Genomic DNA, 22,234 nt, shown 5'->3' on the forward strand with positions numbered 1-22,234 from the left:
AGCTCCCTCGGCCTATAGAGCGAGATGAGCGCCACAACCCCAGAGTCGGCCACGACTGGACCTAATGGTCAGGGGTCACCTTTACCTTTACAAGTGAAATATTCTAACAACATAGCGATCAAATGAAGGCTAGATGGCACAGTCCGTGCCAGATTTCTGCAGGGTTAAAAGAAAAACATTTTGATGGCTAGAGATGAGCTGTAGAACGCCTCCTGAGCGATCCCACCGGAGAAAAGTTGGGCTGAGCTGAGCTGCTGCCTGCCCGTGCAAGGGGAGCCCAACCAGCAGACACAGCCCTTGGCAGGCGGAGAGGAGCACCGTGCTGGGGTGCCTGATTTGCATCCCTCAAAAGTTGTAAGCCTGGGGCCATGGCTCCCCTCTGACCCTTCATGCTATGCCCCTGCATCCTACTACTTTTATCCATTTTTAAAGTTGGGGAGCAAATTGTGGTGCTTCCACTTGCAGCCTGAACTGGTACTGTCCCTTCTGTTACCTATGGATTCTTCCAGCTCATTGCTGCCTCTAAGGACCAGACTAGGTCTACAGGGGAATATTGCATTGGGGAGATGTGTAAGCTTTAAGTGTGTTTATGTTCACCAACCAAATAAAGTCCTCCAAGTCTGAGAAAGGTGGGAGAGCTATGTCCTTGAGCTGGGATGGCTCTGGGATTGCCCTACCATCCCATGTATTTCCTTCTAAGCCAACAAATAGTATTTTGCATAGTGGAGAGGAACATTTTTGGGGGAGGGGGTTACAGCTGGAAAGGGAAGAGTTAACATTGGCTATGGTATAAAGTTTTCAAGCCTAGTATCAGTGGGTGAGGAGAACCTGAGGGCACTATGACATAAAACAGCCTTTCCTGTGTAACCAAATACTACATATTAACGTTGGACCCATTCAGACATTTGGCCGCAATCATAAATATGTGGCTTATTAGGAAACAAATCCCATTGAATGCATGCAGTGGAAATTAACATCTGAATAAAAAAGCTGCATACTTATATAGGCAAACAGGTGAGCACGCCAGCCTCTTCAGTGTTGGAAAGACTGTTCATCATTCGTTGTTTTGCCTGCAATAGGATTGTGCAGTTACTTGGGTGGTAAGAACCATCAAATGGTAGAAGAGCAGGCACAGTTTTCTTCCATCCACTGTACAAATCACGTCCTGATGTGGGGTAGCCATTCCACAAGGATGCCAGATGAAATAGATGCCTGATCCATGCTATGCAATGCTTTCTCTTCCGAAAAAGAGCTGGAAGATTGCTCAAACTGGGCCTCTTTTCACAATTAGGTATTTGCATATTTTATGTTAGGGTTGCCATACTTCCAAAAGTAAAAACCAGCACACCCCAAAAGCTGTTGAGCTATATTATACGTAAGATTTCCTCCGTTGTGCAGGGGCACACCAGTCCACTGCTGACTATTGTAGTGCCTGAGCCAAGCTGTAGAACTGATTGTTCCTGCCCAATTATTTGAGGAAGTATGTGTCTGTAACAAAACACGTACATGTTTGGTTTTTTAATTCCAGTTTGACTGTTGGTAAAAGTACCAGTCTCCAGGCAGAAACAGAAGCCAAGTATGTTTGTAAAAAAAACAAAAAACCCTCCAGCAATGACTTTGGAGATCTTGATAGCATGGTCAGCGGTCAAATGTTTTCATGCTTCATTTCTCCTGTTCCTCTGACAGGTACATGTGACAATGCTGAAGCTATGAGTGGAATTTTAATGAGGAAGTTTGAAGAAGTTGGCGGCTCCTCAATCTTCTCTGTGTGGGAATCGGATGATGAAGTTTCTAGCGGCAAAAGCGCTGACGATGCTGATAGTGTCAATCTGTCCACTTCAAATCATTTTATTCGTAAGTACCAGATGCTACGGAAGGTGGATCCATGTTCTTTTTTAAACATTTTTTTGGGGCAATGTTTTCACTTTGGAATACACACACACACACATATATACACACACATATGTATGTATGTATGTATATGTGTGTGTGTGTATACACACACACACACACACACACATATATCTACTTAATTGTTTACATAATCCAGTATGATAGGACAGACAGCCCACCATAGACTTACAGTACAGATTTAAAAGTTATTAACAGAAACTTCCCAGGATTAAAAGTAAGGGGAAATGTCTGTGTGTCTTATGGTACCTCAGGTAACACACACACCAGCTAGTGGAAGTGTATCTCAGGATGCCTGTAACCCTAATTGTTTAACCCTATGCTTCAGAAACTTCACTTAGATGAAAGATTTATACTTTCCCCAAATAGGGTAAAATAAGTACTGCATAAGTACCGGTGCAACAGCATTCATGGTCAGGCTGTCCAAATGTTCCAAAAGAAAGTTCTGGAACCGGAATGGGGGGGGTGTCTATGGGCTTCCAGATGGTGTTGGGACTTCAGCTCCCATCAGCCTCAGCCTGCATGGCCAACTGTCAGAGTTAATGGGAGTTGTTGTCTACCAACATCTGGAGGGCCACAGCTTCTCTGCTTCTGGCATGGAAAGATGGAACTTGCAGATATCAAGACTCTTACACACACACACCGACATTTTCTAACACTGGAAATTAACATGTTGCAATGTGTTCCACACCGATTACCATGAAGTCAAGTATTCATTCTGTCATTGGCCCATCTGCTTATTCCTAGTCAACTTTCATTCTCATACAGTGGTACCTCGGGTTACAGACGCTTCAGATTACAGACGCTTCAGGTTACAGACTCCGCTAACCCAGAAATAGTACCTCAGGTTAAGAACTTTGCTTCAGGATGAGAACAGAAACTGCACGGTGGCGGCACGGTGGCAGCAGGAGGCCCCATTAGCTAAAGTGGTACCTCAGGTTAAGAACAGTTTCAGGTTAAGAACGGACCTCCAGAACGAATTAAGTTCTTAACCCGAGGTACCACTGTATTTGGATCGTTGTTGTTAATTCTGCAAATGACTTGGATAAATTTTAAAGCCTGCAATTCAAGGAACTGAGCCTTTGGTTAGGAGTATGGCATGCTATATATCCACAAAAGCTTGCTGTGGGATTGTAGAAAATGGGATTAATAAAACTGTAGTATTCCTGCATCCCATTTGGAGGAAGAAAAAATTAGGAACATGTTTTTTTGCTGCACTGCACACAGTCAAGCATGCTGATTGTAACAGCGACTGATATTTTGCGTTTAATACCACAATGCTTTTAGATCTCAGAAACGACTTGGCTTTCCACTTAAATTCACCCAAGCATTTCCAACACAAAACCCCAGGCTAGTGAGTGATTTCCCAGCAGATCTTCCCCATTATGCCATTGCTATGTCACGACTGGCTTTCCAGTTTTTGCAGTTTCCATGACAACCATGATCTTTGATCTGCAAAGAATAATAATGCATCACTAAGAGGTATAAAACATTTTTTGGAACATAAAATGTGGTTCCCTCAAAGGAATAGATTGCAGACAGCAGGGCACTTATCATTAATCAGTACTATAATTGCAAGAACGCTGTATAAATATGAATTCCTGTTGATGGCAGACAGCAAACCACATCCACTAATTTTCTAGGCTCCACAGAAAAAAAAAACATTAAAAAAAATGGGAAGCCTTGTTACAGCAGCAACATCATTAACTGGCATTCAGCTACCGCTGTTAGTTGCTGCTGCTACTACTACTACTAACAATAATGAAAGGATAGTAGGAATAAGGTGCAGGAATAAGGAGAGGCTGAGAAAGATTAAAGAGGCGACTGGGAAGTGTTGACAAGGTGTAGTGGTAGTAGATAAAACAGGTGAGTGTTTGCTGAGTATACGTTTTTGTGTATGTGTATTTATTCAAGTCCATTTATATACTGTTTAACATATACAATGTATGGCAAGTGAAAAACACAAATTTCACAAAAATACACAAGAAAACCATCAATGCGAATGACTAAGAACAGCAAGAAAAAGCACAGGAGTTCAATAAAGCCTAACAACATACAGAAGACGAGAGTTCAGCTTTAATGATGCCTCTCAGGAAGGCCTAGGCCTGCCACCCAATGAATTCTGAGAATTCTGAGATCACTGTGCTTCTCAGGAACCAGGTGAGATTCAGCAAGAGATGGGCAGGTAGAAACCGATTTATTCATAGATATCTTGGCACTACTTTTTTTACCAGAATCATCGGAACTAAATATGATTGTTGGCTCCCAAGCACCATCAAAAACATATTGAAAAATTAATCCATACACTTGAAAATGCATTGAATAATTTAGAATATTGAATAAATTGTAAGAGATTGTGATATTCACATAGATATTTTATGACCGTTTCATAGCCATTGCGAGAAGGAGAATGTCTTCACACAACTTTTAATTTCCCCCCCTTACAAATCTAAAGGAAATGTCACAGCGCGTTCCGAAACATTTAAACAAATTTGTAGTGCAGTCGCGTCACTGCGAGGCAGCTCCCTCAGACAGCTAACATAAGAACAAGATTGCTGTTGGATCAGACCATAGGCCCATTTAGGCCAGCCTCCTGTTCTAACTGGCCAACCAGCCAATTTTTGGTGTCATGAAAATAGTTGGTTATTTATTATATTTTTATTCACAGAGAAAATGACAGTGGGTTTTATTTTGCCTCTGGCGCCAGAATTAACTTGATCAGCCTTTGATGCTATGTATGGACCATTACTTGGGAGTGGCTTGCAATTTGCTGCTCTGCCCAAGCTAACAAAATTATATTGCATGTAAAGGACAACATTGCTTTATGTGTTTCACAAATTCCTACACGTCTGCCTATATATCCTTCATTGTTTTACCTTCTGCCATACATTGGGTTACTTTTTTATTATGGATTGCCATTCTTTGACATAGTTTTCAGTTATGTTCTTGTAATATCCTCATGACCACTGCTCCTTGTGCATTTTTCTAATCTATGGGTTGTGCTGAAGAAGATTCCAGCGAAACAGTCAGATTATCTGGGATCACTGTCCGTTGTTATTCACCTACTACTTCAGCACCATGAACGCCTAAAAAAAGTTTTACCGCTTAGCCCACAGGGTAGCATCTATTACTTTGTTTCAACCATAGACTTATTATACTTCTACGGACTTTCAAAGATTGGCAGACGTGTGTTCAATAGATTTCAAATATTTTAGAGAATTTACAAGTGCACACATTTTGTTTTTGTTGTACCAAATCATGTATATTATGCGATAAGAATTACAGTGCTATCTAGTATACTGGTCTGCGTGTTGCTTGTATTGTTTGTTATGTTAAGTTGGCAACACAGGGGTTTGTTGTTCTGTAGTAGTAATGTTCTTGTAAGTAGCAATGGTTCAATGCCAGGTAGGCTTTCGCACATTGTGAGGTGATAAGATATTTATATACTGATTTTCAGGCAAATATCATTACAGTGGTGCCCCGCAAGACGAATGCCTCGCAAGACGAAAAACTCGCTAGACGAAAGAGTTTTCCGTTTTTTGAGTCGTTCCGCAAGACGAATTTCCCTATGGGCTTGCTTCGCAAGACGAAACGTCTTGCGAGTTCTTGTGAGTTTGTTTCCTTTTTCTTAAAGCCGCTAAGCCGTTAATAGCCGCTAAGCCGCTAATAGCCGCTAAGCCGCTAATAGCCGTGCTTCGCAAGACGAAAAAACCGCAAGACGAAGAGACTCGCGGAATGGATTGATTTCGTCTTGCGAGGCACCACTGTATATTGGTTTACAAAGAAATTACAAATCAATAAGTATCAGTTAAAATTGTATAATATAGAAGAAAAGACAATTAGAAGGGTTGGGGGAAAAAAGAAACCTACATCTCCCGTCCCCTTGGGGCAGCATGCTCCCTGAGTAGCTTTGTGATGGTGGGCTATCACATTGGTGGCTGGGGAAAGGAAAGGGCCAACTCAGTTGGAACACCAGGAGCTAGAATGGCTGGCAGCCGTTTTCCAGGATATTGTGTCTTCGTTCTCTCCTCCCCTAAAGAGAAAGACAGACATTTTGATGTATGTCAGTGTGATGCAATAGGTTGCATCAGAACGTCCTCCTCAAGACATTGAGGGGGTTGCCTGAGCCAAGAGGGGAAAATGAACTCTGGAGGTTTTCATAGAGTAGGTTTGAAGACTGGGAGTTTAAAAACATTACACAACGATGGCTGAATGTGAAGTGGGACAATTTGACTTATTTATCACTGTGGATTTGAAGCCAGCAGAGTTTCCTAAAAATACCTTTTAGGGTGACACCTTGGGTGGAAGTTAGAGGTGCAAAGGGAAAGTGCCATGCCAGAACTTACCTGCTTATACAACTGAACAGCTAACAACTGTGGCATAAATATCTATTGGTACTGTAAGTGTAATAGTGAAAAAAGTCAAATGTGAGATTGCACCAGAAAACTTTATTCTGCAGGGTCCCTTTGATAGATAAAACATGTGATGCAGATTTCTATAGATATAAAATTACTCTGCTTCAAGGGTGTTTCTTTTTTTAAAAAAATAGAAACAGTATATTGCTCGGCTGAAGTGCAGAAACATTGCTTTTAATTAAATAACAACTAAGGCTGCAATCTTAAGTACACTTACTAGGGAGAGGGAGGGGGTTATTGTTTTGATGTTGTTTGTATTTTGTTTTTGTATTTTGTGTTTTTATCTTGTATTTTTATGCTGTGAACGGCCCTGAGATCTACAGATGAAGAGTGGTATACAAATAATAATAATAATAATAATGGAATTAGTCTCATTCTTCTTAGAAAACTGAAGCTGAGCAAAAATGGCCTCTCAAAATTCTCCATTCTGTATAGTGGCAGTGATACAGGATGGGGAGTTAATTTCATTCATTATTCTCCAGCGGAGGACTGAAATTTGCCAGCAGTTCAGGCAGAGCTAAAATAATAACCCCCCCCCCCCCAAAAAAAAAGTTTGTTGGAAAATTATTTTCTGAGCAATTTCAGATAAACCCCAGAGTAAACATGATGAGGATTATGCTGTTGGTAGTTCTAAATTAATACTTGTTACCATTTTTTCTTACTATTAGGAAGTCAGTGTTCCTGCTCATTGTTTCTAACAGTTCTTAGCCAAGCGACTGCAGCTTTAACTACAAATGGCAGAGAAATTGATGGCCAAGTTTACTAAAAATTTAGTCGTGGTTAACTGAGCTGCACTGGTTACCAATGGGTTTCTTTTTCCTTTTTTATGGGTTGGGGCTTTAGGATTTTATTTCAGAGACCCGACATGGCTCGAATTTGCAGAGGGATTCCTTCTGTGGACTTTGGTCATGAAAATGTTTTGGAGTACATTCATTAATTATCTGCAGGATGGCTTTCTTAATTAAAGGTTTATGCAGAGTTTCTTTGGAATCATGCCTACAGTTGTGCAGAGGGTTTGGCAAAGGAGCTGTACTGCTTCCTTTCCCTGTCATTATTTGGGTGGTTTGCCCATTATAGAATAAGGGAACAATCCCCCTCAGAAGGGAACAACGGAGCATTATGCTGCTCACATTCTGTGAAGATATGACTGCTCACTGGTGTGTGATTTGTTACCATGACAGTTTAGCCATGTCAATTTTGTTTTTAGAATGGTTATCTCTTAGCAGCACCCTCCCATTATCATGCTAAGAGTGGACTAGTTAAGTAGCGCTGTTTTGTTTCCTATTAAAACTTGCGTACCTGACCTGTGAGTTTTAAATGTTTTTTTTTAAGTGTGTGTGTTTTGCCCAGGTCTTCTTAGTAGCAGCTTTGCTCTTCTGCCTGATTCCTATCCCTAGACCACCACTTCCAAGGCAGGAGGTGCTGAAGGGGAAAAAATAATTGATCTCTTAAGGCCGAAGCCTTTACAAACGATATTAAACAGTATTTTTGCATGCAGCCTTTGCCCTCCTTGTCAGAATTCAATAACTGCCAGTAAGCGATAGACAAATCTGTCAGTTTCATTTTTTTTTTTTCTATCTTAAATTCAGTTCTAAACATTTCTGCATTGGTCTGTGATTATTTTTTTAAATCCCCTTGAAAATTCACCAGCATTTTAATACACTTTTGCAAGCAATTTATCCCAGTATAATGTATTTTTTGCATGCCCTAGTATATGCATTTTATACTCACCTTTCCCTAATAGACATGCTTTTACTTGGTTGTAGAACTTTGTCACAAAATTAAGGGGGAAAAACATGATTCAGAGGATAGCTGAATTTAAGCTCACATATTTTATTGAAAACTGTGACTTAGATTGAATTGCTCCCCCATCCCTACTGTCAAGTATTTTGGTTATGAGGCAACTTTTCTTTTTCATCCTTAAGGATTATACACCTATACATGCACACTATGAGATGGCAAATTGTTTGACGCCATAGTATATGGCAATGCTTTAGACTATCACCTCCTGTGGATTGTCCTCCTTCAGAAATGTCAACACCAATCACTGCTGTAATGGTATGTTAATCAGTGAGTAAGGGTAATCAGAGGCATTCTTTGATGTCTGGGATGACTTTTGATTGAGTCAATCCCTCACACTGAAAGCTGTGGTCTTAGTTTTCTCCTCCTCCTCTTCCTCCTGGTATCACATGGAGGGGCTTAGAGGAAATCTTTGAAAGATGTATAGTTAATTATACAGGTGCAGTGTTGCTCCACATAAAAGGGAGTAATTGCTAGGTGATTATAATTTTACTTCTCATTTTCCCCTGGTCATACAGCAGAAGAGCTTTCCTCTAGTGAACCTTGCAAGCTTTAAAAGGAACAAAAAAACAACACACCAAGAAACAGTCTGTAATAAAAGCAGATGTTTCAAAGATAAATCATTAGTTTTGGGATGGGTGGGTGTAAGATGAAGTTCTAACTTGCAAGATAATGCTTTAAGCGCCTGTGACTACATGGCAAACATCAGATTCCTTATTTATTTATTTATTTATGCCTGAGTATCAACAATGAAAGATGTAGTAAAGCTGAGACTCAGCTGTTTTATACCACCATGTCATTAAATCCTGCTTCTGCGGTGAGGACAGCTGAACGGGAACCATCATAAGGTCCCTGACCCTGCAGCTGTGAAAATTGATACCAGCTCACCTTTTGAATGAAATGGGGCTGCAAGGGACACAAATTTATATATGTAAAGAGGCGGGATTATATAGGCATCGGTGCTGCAAAAGAGACATTTAAGTAAGCATGTTGTTTGGTGTCAACTTGCTACAGCAGAGGCATAACTTGTATGAAGAAACAAAACGCCTCAAGAACCAACAATATAACCCCACCCTTCAAAACCACCTGGTGGGTTCACTGAGCAGGAAAGCACCATAGGAAATACAGGTAAATAACCCCTCTCATTTTGTTTATCTCCATGGTTCTGCTTTATGGGGATGGAATTTAGCTTGGTTCTATAGCATCTGCCTTGCATGCAAATGGACCTTGGTTCAATCCAGGTAAGACTCAGAGAGACTCCCTGTCTGAAATCCTGGAGAGCCATTGCCACGCAGTGTAAACACTGCTGAGGTAGATGGACCCAAAAGCCTGAATCAGTATAAGGCAGGTTCTTGTGATCCCTTCTGGATTTATATTATACTTAAACACAACCCCAAGGCTCATGATCAAAGATTCATGATTTATTTATTCCCCCCCACCCAAATTGCAATAAAAAAATCAAATTAATGGTACCTTAATTTAGAAGGTTGAATAAATTGGCCTTTACCTATATGGATCCCTCATTATTCATGCAAATATCCATTTAGCGTATCACTTTGGGTAAAAGCAGGGTTTCTCAAATTTATTTATCGAAGGGCCTTCCTTTCCCTTCCCTTTTCTACCTTCTATACCACACACTCCCATTCTGCATGATGCCAGAATGACATGGGACTTGCCCATATGGAAATAGCTGCTTTGCTAAAATTGTAATGTGTGATGTCCCTGATTGCCTTGGTTTTACACTGAGCCTTGGGCTTCCCAATCGAAAGGTCGGTGGTTCAAATCCCTGCGACGGGGGGAGCTCCCGTTGCTCGGTCCCAGCTCCTGCCAACCTAGCAGTTCGAAAGCATGTCAAAGTGCAAGTAGATAAATAGGTACCGCTCCAGCGGGAAGGTAAACGGCGTTTCTGTGTGCTGCTCTGGTTTGCCAGAAGCGGCTTAATCATGCTGGCCACATGACCCGGAAGCCGTACGCTGGCTCCCTCGGCCAGTAAAGTGAGATGAGCACCACAACCCCAGAGTCGTTCACGACTGGACTTAACTGTGAGGGGTCCTTTACCTTTACCTTTTTACACTGTGTGGAAATGTCTGATGAAAGTCTGAATCTGCCCAAGACCCACACGCAATCCTGCATACTTAGTGCGGCCTGTGATCTTAGCCATTCTTCCACTGGTTTTAATGTGCATCTCAGGTATGTTCCATGTTCCGTTTACTCTGAGGGAATCCCATTGAAGTAAATGGGTCTGCTCTGGATGAAGAGCATTGTAGTCTCCATCTTTTTGTATTTTGTTTCTCTGTGCATGGAAAATGGAAGAGGAAAACGATAATCTCTTGGGCTGTCTGATGAAAATGTATAGTAACTCATATAATTTACAAATTATATGAAGAATGTCGGTTCCCAAAACTATGATTGGCTTAGTCTAGACTAAAAACTCCACAGGTAAACAAATTATCTCTCCATAAAATTTAAAATGATTACAGACAACCTAAGATACGAGACCATATAGACTGTACAGAGGTCGAAGGAAGTCAATTTTTTCTAGTTTTCTTCTGACTTTTTTCTAATCTTTATAATTCTTTTTCTTTTTTCTCTTTTGTTTTCTGCTATATGTATAATTTTCTTTGTATTTTTCTTCTTATCAATTATTTTTTGTGATATTTGGTAATCTGGTTTTTTTTTGGCATAACTGTATTTTTTTTGCATGTATATAGAAAATAAATAAAAGCAAACAAGCAAAACGATAGAAAATGCACAGTAACTCAGTGCTTTGGGGAAAAAGTATAGTTGCTCCTTAGCCGGACAAATTCCTGCTTCTTCTAATTCACTCTCAAGTGTATCAACAACTCTTTATTTAGGCTTCCGTACTCGGCCCTCTAATGAGGTCGGAAAGGTCGACCCCAGCTGGCAGGAAAGGTCAGAATAGGTTCTGCTTTCATTCTTTTCCTGGAGGTTGGTATTCAGTGTATGAAGAAGTGCATACAGAGGGTTGATAGGTGTCTGGGCAGCTGAGAGAAGGCTTGCATTGTGCAGCAGAATAACGGCAGGATTTGACAGGTAGCCTTCATTACCCTTTCCTGTAGAACAAAGAATAATTCCTACAGCATTATAGAGGATTACCTGAGGGAAAGGATGTGAACACTTTGAACAGTTTTAAAACTTTTCCAGCTCCCAGAATGCGTACAAAGTATTATCATGTTGTTCTTATAAAAAGTATTATTTGTGTTAAGGCAATTCACTGTCATAAATGCTTCCTGGTTTCCATCTTCATTATCTCAGTAGGGTAGGCAATGGTTCCTGAGCATAAGAGATGGGACGTTTGCTCTAAATTTTGTTGTCTGTACCTAAAAAAATTCCAGATGTCAGTGCCTACTTAGCATGGCAGCAAGAAGCCTGCAGTTTTTGTTTTTGTTTTACTATACATTGGCAAAGATAAAAAAACCCACTGAGCAAATGATAAGCACTTCAAGTTGTGCAGAGAGGGGGAACCTTCAGTTTCCCTGTAGCTGCAGCCCACTGTGCTTATTAAAAAGTCCCTCTGTGATTCCCCTGTCCCTCTAGAGTTCGTTTTCACAATAACGTCTGAGTCAGGAGAGGCTATGTATGCTTTGGATTATTCTTTGGGTGCTGTAGTGGACTGGACGAGGGCCAATATACTGAGTTTGAACCCTGGAAAAAATGGTGGCACTGTTGATGGATGTTCCCTTATCTGGGTGATAGGCCAAATTGCCTGTTCTGGATGGGGTTGGACTCCCTTTGAAAGAACAAGTTCATAGTTTAAGGTTGGTCCTGGATCATCTTTGTCACTGGAGGCTGAGATAGTTTCAGTGGCTAGGAGTGCCCTTTACCAACTATGGCTGGTACACCAACTGCAGCCATTCTTGGACAGGGGTAGCCTGGCCACAGTGATTCATGCATTCATAGAATCATAGAATTGGAAGGAACCTCAAGGGTTATCTAGTCCAATGCTCTGCAATGCAGGAATCTCAACTAAATCATCCATGACAGATGACCATCCAACCTGTGCTCAGAAACCTCCAGTGAAGAGAGCCCACCAACTCCTGAGGAAGCTTGTTCAACTGTCTTACTTTATTGGTAACTTCAAGTCTTGTTTACTGCAATGAGTTTGGTCTGGAAGCTGCAACTGCTGCAAAAGGCCAAGGATAAAGCATAAGTTACTTACAGATATAAAAGAAAGAGGCAGTTTTGCCCTCCCAGACCTCAAAATGCCGCGCTTAGAGGATTGGTGGAAACAGACTACCACCATAATATAACTCTGATGCTAGAAGACTTGTACTGGTTGCCTATATGATACCAGGACAAATTCAATATATTTTTTATTAATTTACCAGGCCCTTAGCAACTTGGGTCCAGGAAATCTTAGGGGACCACCTGATTCCGTACGTCCCTGCTAAATCACTGAGGTCTTGGGAGAAGTCTGTTAATGATCCCCCATGGCTTGGACACACAGCTCACACCCACAAGCAGTTGTATATTTAGTATTATGGGCCCAATTTTATAGAACTCCCTCCCAGCTAAGATTCAACATGTGCCTTCCTGGTGAACTTCTGGCACTTGGTGAAGACCTTTTTATTTCAGCTGCCATTTAAAGTTAGCGCTTTGGTTTTATTATTCATTTTAGCTGGTTTTATCTGTGTTGTTTCTTTTATAACCTCACTATGCACTGCATAGAGACTACGGGGTTAAGAGGTATATGCAATGTTGAAATAAATAATAAGTAAATAAAAAGAAGTGTGTGCAGACAGAACAAATAAGTGACTCCCACTCTGTGCACAAAAGTTCCTTTTGCTGTACCCTGAGCCAAGATCTTAGGCTGTACCAAAAGCTCTACCCTAAGCAAATAGGTAACTCTCCTATAAATAAAATATAAAGTATTAAGGATGCAACACATTTTAAAATTTATCTTTTGTTAGTATAGTTGCTTCCATCTCCCTTGTGCATTCTTCCTCTTTTTATTGGAAACATAAAATACATTTAAAACCATAAGGTATTTGTGACTGGCACATGATTGGAGCTGTTGTATAATGTACATACATTTTCTGCCAGATGCAATTTCCATTCTTGCTCAACAGCTTGGTTAAGGTCAATAGAAAAATCACTTTCGGCTTCATTCATAAAGGATCCCTTTCCAGAGGGATTTGACAAGGACAGGAGCAAGCTCTGCCATATTATCATTGCTGCAGAGCTCAGGCGTATCTCAGACTCACAATTTTACCGTTCTCATAAATATCAGTAGCACGAGGCGTTAGGGAAGCAGAAGTTTTGCTTAAAAGTTTAGTGCTGAACATGTGTGAGGGAAATGAGGGCTGTGTATACCCCTAATGGCTTGGTCCCACTGTCCCCCTTGCATTGGAGGGTGAAGGTGTACAGCAAGGAGCCTGATTTGGGTATATGGGCTCTACATGCCATTTAGAACCCAAGTCATGCAAAGCTCTAAATAGTGCGGGGAGCCTATCTAGGAACATAGGAAACTGGCTTACACTGAGTCAGGCCATTGGTCTTCTAGCTCTGCATTGTCTTCCAGACGTTGTTGGACTCAACTCCCATCAGCTCCAGGCAGGAAGACCAATGTTCAAGGGTGCCTGGGAATTGTAGTCCAACAACATCTGAATGGCCACATGTTCCCCAGCCCAGCTCTAAGCATCAGGAGAGCGGATTAGAGATCTCCTGTCTAGCATGGAGTTAGATCATGAGTGTGTTGAAAAATGGGCAGTGGGGACAAAGAGAAAGGAATAAATCAAAAGCGCATAGTCTCTTCTTGACTATCAGCAGGACCTAAGTATCGATCAGAAGTTGAAGGGGAACATTGTGTCCCCCCATGTTCCAGACTGCAACGTGAGAATTAGCTTGATGGGAAGGATGAATAAAGGAAGGATATTGCCACACTTCCCAAAGCAGTTCTTGTGATCAGTATATAAAATTTACCCATTTTGCAACTCTTAGGACAGGGGTCAGCAACCTTTTTCAGCCATGGGCTGGTCCACCGTCCCTCAGACCATGTGGGGGGCCAGACTATATTTTGAAAAAATAATAATGAGTGAATTCCTATGCCCCACAAATAACCCAGAGATGCATTTTAAATAAAAGCCCACATCCTGCTCATGTAAAAACACCAGGCACGCCCCACAAATAACCCAGAGATGCATTTTAAATAAATAATACATTCTACTCATGTAAAAACATGCTGATTCCCGGACCACCCGCGGGCTGGATTGAGAAGGCGATTGGGCCGCATCCGGCCCCTGGGCCTTAGTTTGCCTACCCCTGTCTTAGGAGTTATCAAATGGTCATGGTACCCAAGTCATCACCCACAACATTTTACAATCATTCATTTGTGATGAGGGCACACAAGCAATGTACTAAATAAGAGCATGTATAGATTGATGTGGGCAAATGAAACATGGATAATATTATTGAAGGAAAATGTAGTTCAGCTAAGCATCTGAGACGGTATTATGTACATTTGTGAGTTAAACACAGTACTTCTGAGAGCATAGTATGTTCTTTTCAGCTTTGAACAACAGCTTTATAGCTAGCTATGTGGGAGAAAAGCTGGCAGGCAGAGATGTAATGGTACTATTCATTTGTTTCTAGTATAATAGGATCTGAAACCACACCTAAAAGAGTAGATTTTAACTACAGTTGATGTAAAAAGGAAAAGGAAAAAGCCTGTGATTCAGTTTGCCCAGAACCAAGGATGGAAATCCCATGGCTCTCCATATGTTGCTGGACTCCAACTTCCATCAGCCCTGGCTGGCCTGGCCATCGGTCAAGGATGATGGGAGCTGTACTCCAACAACAATAACAACTAGGGAGCCACAGGTTCCCCACCTCAGCTTGTGACATATATCAATAGGTAACATGTTTCCTCACATTATCGAACACACACGTATACCCCCCTCCCCACAACCACTCAGTAAATATTTGGAATTCAGATTATAATTAAAAGTAAATTGTTGTTTCATTTTCATTATGGGTGTTATCTTTAGTAGCTCTAAAATCAATTCCTTGTCTGTGTAATAATCTCTCAACAGAAACCCAAACGAATATTTGAGATGTGCAGGAACCCACTGAAGAAATGTTCATGTTCTGAATCTTTTTCTTCTTTTTTTTGCTCCCCTTGAAACTCCTCAGATGTTTCACCTCAGGAAGAATCGCCACCTCCCCAAATTTGCTTTAGGCATACATCTGTTGTCAACTCTGATGCTGCTAAAAGAGCAGTTTTGTTGTGTATGTGTAGGAGGAACCCGTAGACATTTACAAATCTTACATAAGTTTCCCGTTTCCTATCACACTGCAAGTGTCCAAAAGAGAGAATGTGTTGATGAAATGTTGACAAAGGATATAATACAACTCCTGGTGCTAGGAATAATGGCACTGCTTAAGTCTCCTACTGGGTACAGGAGTCTGAGAATGTGTTGTTGGCCTAACTTGCTTTATCGAGTGAAACTGTGAATGGAATTGGTAACATCTTATTTTTATTACCTTGGCATTTCTCACTGTATGCTTCCTCCCTCACCCTCCCAGATAAGAGGCAAAGGAACTTTGATTTTCTTTCTTCAAGAAACCTTCCTTTTTGTGTCAAAGCGAGAAACAGAAAAGTGCTCTGAGTAAAATAATAATAAATAATTGTACTGCAAACCTCAAACCACTTAAGTCTTTCAATGGGGCAATTCCCGAATAAATGATCTGAAAATAGCAGCCTTAAAGACATTTATTGCGTTTGGTTTTTGTGTTGTGAATTGTCACTCTGAACTACCAATCTCTCACATGGATTGGAAAGCCCATTCATTGCGAAGCTCTATCTGTACTTCAGGGCACACATGGAGCTCTAGATCTAGGGGTATGTTTTTAATTTAAAAATTAGATAAATTGAAAGTGCTTAATATACTGAAATTCCCTTAATGGTAAATCAGTGTCAAGTTATAAGCAATGATACTATTTTAATTCTGTCACTGCACAAGTTTTTAGAAAGCATAGACTTCAGCACTCTAGTGTTCTTTAGCATGGCATCTGTGGTAAAGAATACAAAGAAGATCTAATGATACCTGGGATTTTCAGGTACAAATTCAACTGCACTCTTCTAGCAGGGTATTAATTTTGTTAAAGCTAATAGTACTTGGCTTACCTGAGTAGCTGTGTGTAAATTGCAGCAGGCAGGATTATCTTTTGACTGGGATCTAAGAGTTTCATCAAAGACAGCTTGGCCACAATGTGCCATACACATAACAGAGCCTAACAGTATGTTAAGTCCAGGTGGGGGGGAAATTGCTGGATCCTGAAGCTATCTCAAATGCAGGATATACAATTAGGAGGGAGCGCTAACTCTTGATGTATTTTTGGGGAAGTAAACATTTAGGCATCTCCATTGGGAAGGCCACTGAGTAGCAAAGAGCTGTTGAAAAACAAATGAGTTGCTTTGTCTCCAAGCCCAGTTGCTCAGCTGAATAAGCGGAAGTAGTATATCGTTGTCCACACTGAACCAATTGTAAGAGTAGGACAGGTTGGCACTCTGCCTTGTTCATAAAACACTGCTTGCCTAACAGTTGGTGAGGAGCTCGTTTCTTCCATAGAAACTTGCTACGTTTCCTTAGGAAGGACCATATTACACATTTAAGAAATAGGGTCATGGAGGAGGAGAGAGAGCCAATCCAGCAAACAGGAGCGCTGTGCTGCAGAGAAATATGTGGACATCTTGCTGAATTTGACAAACGACTTGCTTTCTTTGTTTTAATCCTGTAAACTGATACATGCTAGAACCTTTTGCCATTTTCCTTCTTATCAAAGAAATTGGCTCCTTCTGAGGCCCTGTTGAGGTTCCTTATCACTTGTGCATCGTGACAATGCACAAACGAGTCCCTTAACTGTTACCCTTTGCAGCGGCTTTGGTACAATAGAATAATGTAGCAAAGCTTCCGTAAAGGGCTGATGTGCCAAGATGAAATATGGTATGCAGCAGATGGGGGCATTATGCCCTAATTATTTTGTGCAGTAGTGACATAGCTAAAACAATGAATCCACTGTGACTCAATAAAAACAGTGCATAGAACTGCCTCTCCTGACAGGCAGCATTTACCACTATTTTCAATATAGTGTGTGTGTGTGTGTGTGTGTGTGTGTGTGCTCGCGTATGTGTGCAACTAGGCAAAGGCCTATAGTGCAGTGATGGAACATCTGCTTTGCATCTGGAAGATTCCAGGTTCAATCCCTGGCATTTACAAGTATGGTTTCCAAACCCTGGCAAACCACTGCCTGTAAGTGTAAATAGCACTGAGCTAGATGGACCAATGGGATGCAGATGGCGCTGTAGTTTAAACCACAGAGCCTAGGGCTTGCTGATCAGAAGGTTGGTGGTTCGAATCCCCGCGATGGGGTGAGCTCCCGTTGTTCGGTCCCAGCTCTTGCCAACCTAGCAGTTCGAAAGCACATCAAAGTGCAAGTAGATAAATAGGTACCGCTCTGGCGGGACAGAAAACGCCATTTCCATATGCTGCTCTGGTTTCGCCAGTCATGCTGGCCACATGACCCGGAAAAACTTTCTGCGGACAAACGCTGGCTCCCTCGGCCAGTAAAGCGAGATGAGCGCCACAACCCCAGAGTCGTTCGCGCCTGGACTGAACTGTCAGGGGTCCTTTACATTTAGATGGACCAATAGTCTGATTTGGCATTGGGCACCTTCGCATGGTCCTATGCTTTTCACATCCAATTAAATAAATGGTAAGTGGCAGGGACACTGTTTGAGAAAGTTGTGTAGGAAGGGACTTGCCAGTTTTTGACACAATAAATGTGTCTTTGTTTCGCATTTGTTGTGTGCGGTCTCCAAGTCATATTTTTATGGCAATAATATTACACTTCACAAGCATTCCCTCTGCAGTATTTTGTGCCTGAAAAAGAGGTGATATTCACATTCATGGTGACTGTGATTTACCAGTAGAAAGGGCTTACATGAATATTCTGAGATTTGCTTATTATATATTGCTTATGATGTAACCAGTGTCAGAACTCACTTTCTCTTCCCATTTGATGAATCTTTTGTCTTAGAAAGATGGTTCCCCTTTTGTAGAACTGGATACAGTTTTGCCAAGAGTGGTGGGGAAATAAATATCTGGGAGAAAAGTACTCTTGGAACTTGCTACTATAAAATGGCAAGGCATGTGTGAGGTCCCTCTTTAAGTTTGTTGTGTCCATGGCCACCTTAAGAAGAGAAGCTCTTCTAGATCACACAAAGTGATCCATTCAACCCAACATCCTGTTACGAACTGGCCAGCCAGATACCTCCAAGAATGCTTTTATGCCTAAGTAGGGCATAAAGGCAAGAAATATCTCCTGTTGTATGCCCTCCTGCTCCCAACCAGCTGATATTCAGAGGCAGCCTGCTTCTGAATGTTCCATTTAGCTGTCGTAACTAATAGCCATTGATACACCTACCCTCCATAAATGTGTCTAAAAGCATTTAGACCAATGGTCATCACATCTACTAGCAGTGAATGCCATAAATTAATTATTGACTATTAAGAAGCGTGTCTTTGTATTTGCCAGTCCTGAAAGATTCATCCATTTCATTGAGCAACCTCAAATCCCCGTATTATGGGGGAGAAAATAATATCTCTTTTCTCACTTTATCTACGCCACTCACAACTCTAACCTCTAGCTTGCCCCTTTGTCTTTTTTCTGAACAAATAAACCCCTCAAACTCTATAGCAGGGATTGGAACCTTTAGCCCTTTAGATCTTGCTAAACTACAGCTCCTATTATCTCTGGTCAGTGAGCCATGTTTGCTGGAGCTGATGGGAACTGGAGTTTGGTAACACCTGGAGGGCCAAAGATTCTATAGCTTTCCCTTATTCTATAGCTGCACACTGAGTTGTTGTCATTGGGCTATCCACCACAATCCCAGAATGACTTTCTTGAGAGTCAAAGCTAGGACTTTTTTTTTTCAGATTCAGCACCTCTCAAATGGGCACCATTGCCATTCTAAGAGAACAAGGGAGAAGTTCGTGGTGAGCTGCAGTACTTCTTTTTCTAGAAAAACAGCGCTGATCACAGCCATGCCATATATTATCAGTGCATATGCAAAATTGGGTTTGGTGCTTTGCACCAATGTGCATACGTTTACACTTACTTACACGGACGCTCATTCGTTTTGTTTCCCATTTGCCCAGTTTGGATAGATCCATTTGGAGATCATCCCAGGCTGCTGGAGCTATTTCTGCTTATGAATTACTTAGTTTTATCTGCAAACTTGGCTACTTTCTGCTCATCCCTGACTCCAGGTTGTTTATCGATGTTAAATAGTACCTGGCTGAAAACATACTTTTAAGGAACCACAATGCCTACCTGCCATCCCTTCCACTGTGAAGCAGCTCTTACTCTTAACTCTTAAAAACTCTTACTCTTAACATCTTGTTTTTAAAGCAATGATTTATCACATGACTGCTAGGTTCCCTCAGAGACCTTTGGTGAGAGACTAAAGTCCTTTTCAAGTATTCCCGCTCAAGCATTTCCCTTCTTGTTTATTTAAATAGTTTAAGCCCAAATTTCATTGGAAAGCAATCCCAGGGCGATACACTATGCACAGGGCAACCCTCCGTTGGGCACAACCATGGAGGACGAGGCTATCAAATGCTAATAGCCATGATGGCTACATTGTCTATCCACTGTTGGAGGTAGTATGCCTCTGTGTCGTGATTTCTGGGAATCACAAGTAGGTAAGAATGCTGTTGCATTCCCACTTGCAGACATCCCATGGGCATCCTGTTGGCCACTGAGAACAGGATGCTGCCTTAGATGGGCCTGATCCAGCAGGTCTCTTCTTATGCCTTGCGTGCATTGGGTGACGAATGCCTGTAGTGAGGAGCTGGCTCTATTTGTGGATGCCCCGTGTGTGATTTGGAACCCAGCACAATCAGGATTCTGAATCAGGAACGCAACGGAGGCTGAGGAGGCAGCAAGTAAACCATCACTCTCCTCCGTCCTTCCTTGCGCAACTGAAAATGATTGAGGAACATCTGAATAGGGCTTTGTCAAAACCATTTTGGGAAGTCCATAATGTATAATGGGTTACTCTGGTGTTCATGTTTGTTTATGCTTTTGTTGGCATGCTTAGAAAGTGTGTGAGTTACCAAATCTCATTATATACAAAAGGAGGTGCTTTCTCCTTTCCCAGTTAAATTTCTGAGACTATCTCCAGTTTAACTACTGGTATAAACTTTCTGCAATGAATCTGACGTTTTGGATGTAGCTGGAGAAAAACTAGATTTCAGAAATGAAAGCTAAAATTTTGCAAGCCAAGAATTGATTGTTTAATATAAGTTACTGTTTGCCTGTATAGGAGCAGACTTCATTACCATAGCTTGCTTAACCTTTCATATTTTAATATATATATTTAACATCCCCTAGCTTCCTGTCTATCCATCTTTCAGTCTGTCAATCAATCAATCAATCAATCATACCATTTATTTCTTCCTGCAGTGTGTAGTAATGGCACATTAACTTCTTATTCTCATTTATTTCATCTTCCACCATTTGCTAAGCATTTGGGGGTTTTTTTTCTGTTTCAGACTGCTACAGCAAAATGGCTACCATTTTTTGTTTATGTCTATCCTTAGTATCCTATGGCATCATAAATGGAAAAAAAGCCTTTCTGTTAAGTAAAAAACAAACAAAAAAACCACCTCTTAATGAATAAGGTGCCTAATTGATCTTCGTTTTTCCTTATTAACATATAAGGCTATCATCTTTGCCCCTACAGATTCTCACCATGAACCATCTGTTCAATCTGTGCATTATGATGTGTTTTCACTAAAATGGTGGAACTTAAATTAATTATTACCTGTGTTGTTATGTTTATAAAAGAAATGCTAATTAGAACTGAAATCTAGAGACAATTCAGTGACAGAATAACCTGCTTGTCTCATCTGAAAAGCTATGGAACACCTTAGATAATATTATCTTTCCCTTCATCAGATTACAGTTAGATGTTTCATACTGTATAATTATTAGAAAGCCTATTATAAAACATTTTCATCCACACACACACACACACACACACACACAAAGATGGAGAGGTGCTATGGACTTTAGAAAGGGACTTCTATCATGTGGTCTTTGTTAGAAGCCAATCCTGAATCCAGCAAGGTTAGTAACGTTGTTTTTACTGACTCCACTTGCAATGATTGGTCATACCCTTAATGAGCAACAAGCTGTCAATTACTTATGCTAATGAGTGAACCATTGAAAAGGATAACAAGTAGGTATTTTTTGCCATTTGAAGAATGTTAATGACATTGCCATTTGTCATTTATCTACGTTCAAATCCGAAATGTAATTTTAGCAATGACTATTTTATCATAAATGGATAAAATGAATAAATACAATTTTGCGGTAGCAGTGAAAACAATTCATTATTTAGGCAGAACTGGTTTTCACAGCAAAAGACAGATACATAGCTATTCAAATTAAAACAATGTGTGGGGATCTCAAATTTTCTAAAGTAAAATTAACTTTCCTTTCTTCCGGGAGATGACACATTTCCAGAGGTACTCAATTATTTGTGATTCTTTTGAGCAAGTTTTGCCAGTTATTGTCCTCCAAAGAAATGTCATTTTATCAAATACCAAGATAATGAATTAACAGAAGGGAATGGAAGATTTCTGCCATTTAGAAATCTTTAAATCTGAATTTACAGTCTTAAACTCTGAATATCTATATCTGCATCTTGTGTTAAATTATGTTGGATAGGTAATTTAATCCAAGGGTATTAAATTAGTTGATTTTTTCTCAGTTTCAGAGTATTAAAATAGTAAAAAAAAAAAAGAGGTGTGTGTGGAATTCTGCAACTGTAAGCTTTCAGAGCAAAACAAGGCTTTCTTTAATGTCTTTCTTCCTAATTATGTTTACTTGGAAGTAAGCCCCACTGATTACTTCTGAGTAAGGATCCTTAGAATTTCAATCATAGTTTTCATACAATATTAGCAACTTAAAAGTATTAATAGGTTTACTGGCAGGATGCCAGTTAGTAATATGATTCCTTTTCACAAATATCAATATGAATTTGACATTACATCCTGCATAGAGATAGTTTACTGTGA

General features: G+C 40.6%; 1 protein-coding gene across 1 annotated transcript in view; it reads left to right on the top strand.

The window, feature by feature from the left end:
- CSRNP3 (cysteine and serine rich nuclear protein 3) overlaps positions 1-22,234 on the top strand; it is a 98,112-nt gene that overhangs the window by 15,631 nt on the left and 60,247 nt on the right. Inside the window, exon 2 of the mRNA XM_080971228.1 lies at positions 1,687-1,854. Coding sequence (XP_080827354.1) covers positions 1,710-1,854 — 145 coding nt within the window. The 5' untranslated portion in view covers positions 1,687-1,709. The remainder of the gene's footprint in view (positions 1-1,686; positions 1,855-22,234) is intronic.

This window comes from Podarcis pityusensis (assembly GCF_964106645.2).
Source record: "Podarcis pityusensis genome assembly, chromosome: 1".
Lineage (NCBI taxonomy): Eukaryota > Metazoa > Chordata > Lepidosauria > Squamata > Lacertidae > Podarcis > Podarcis pityusensis.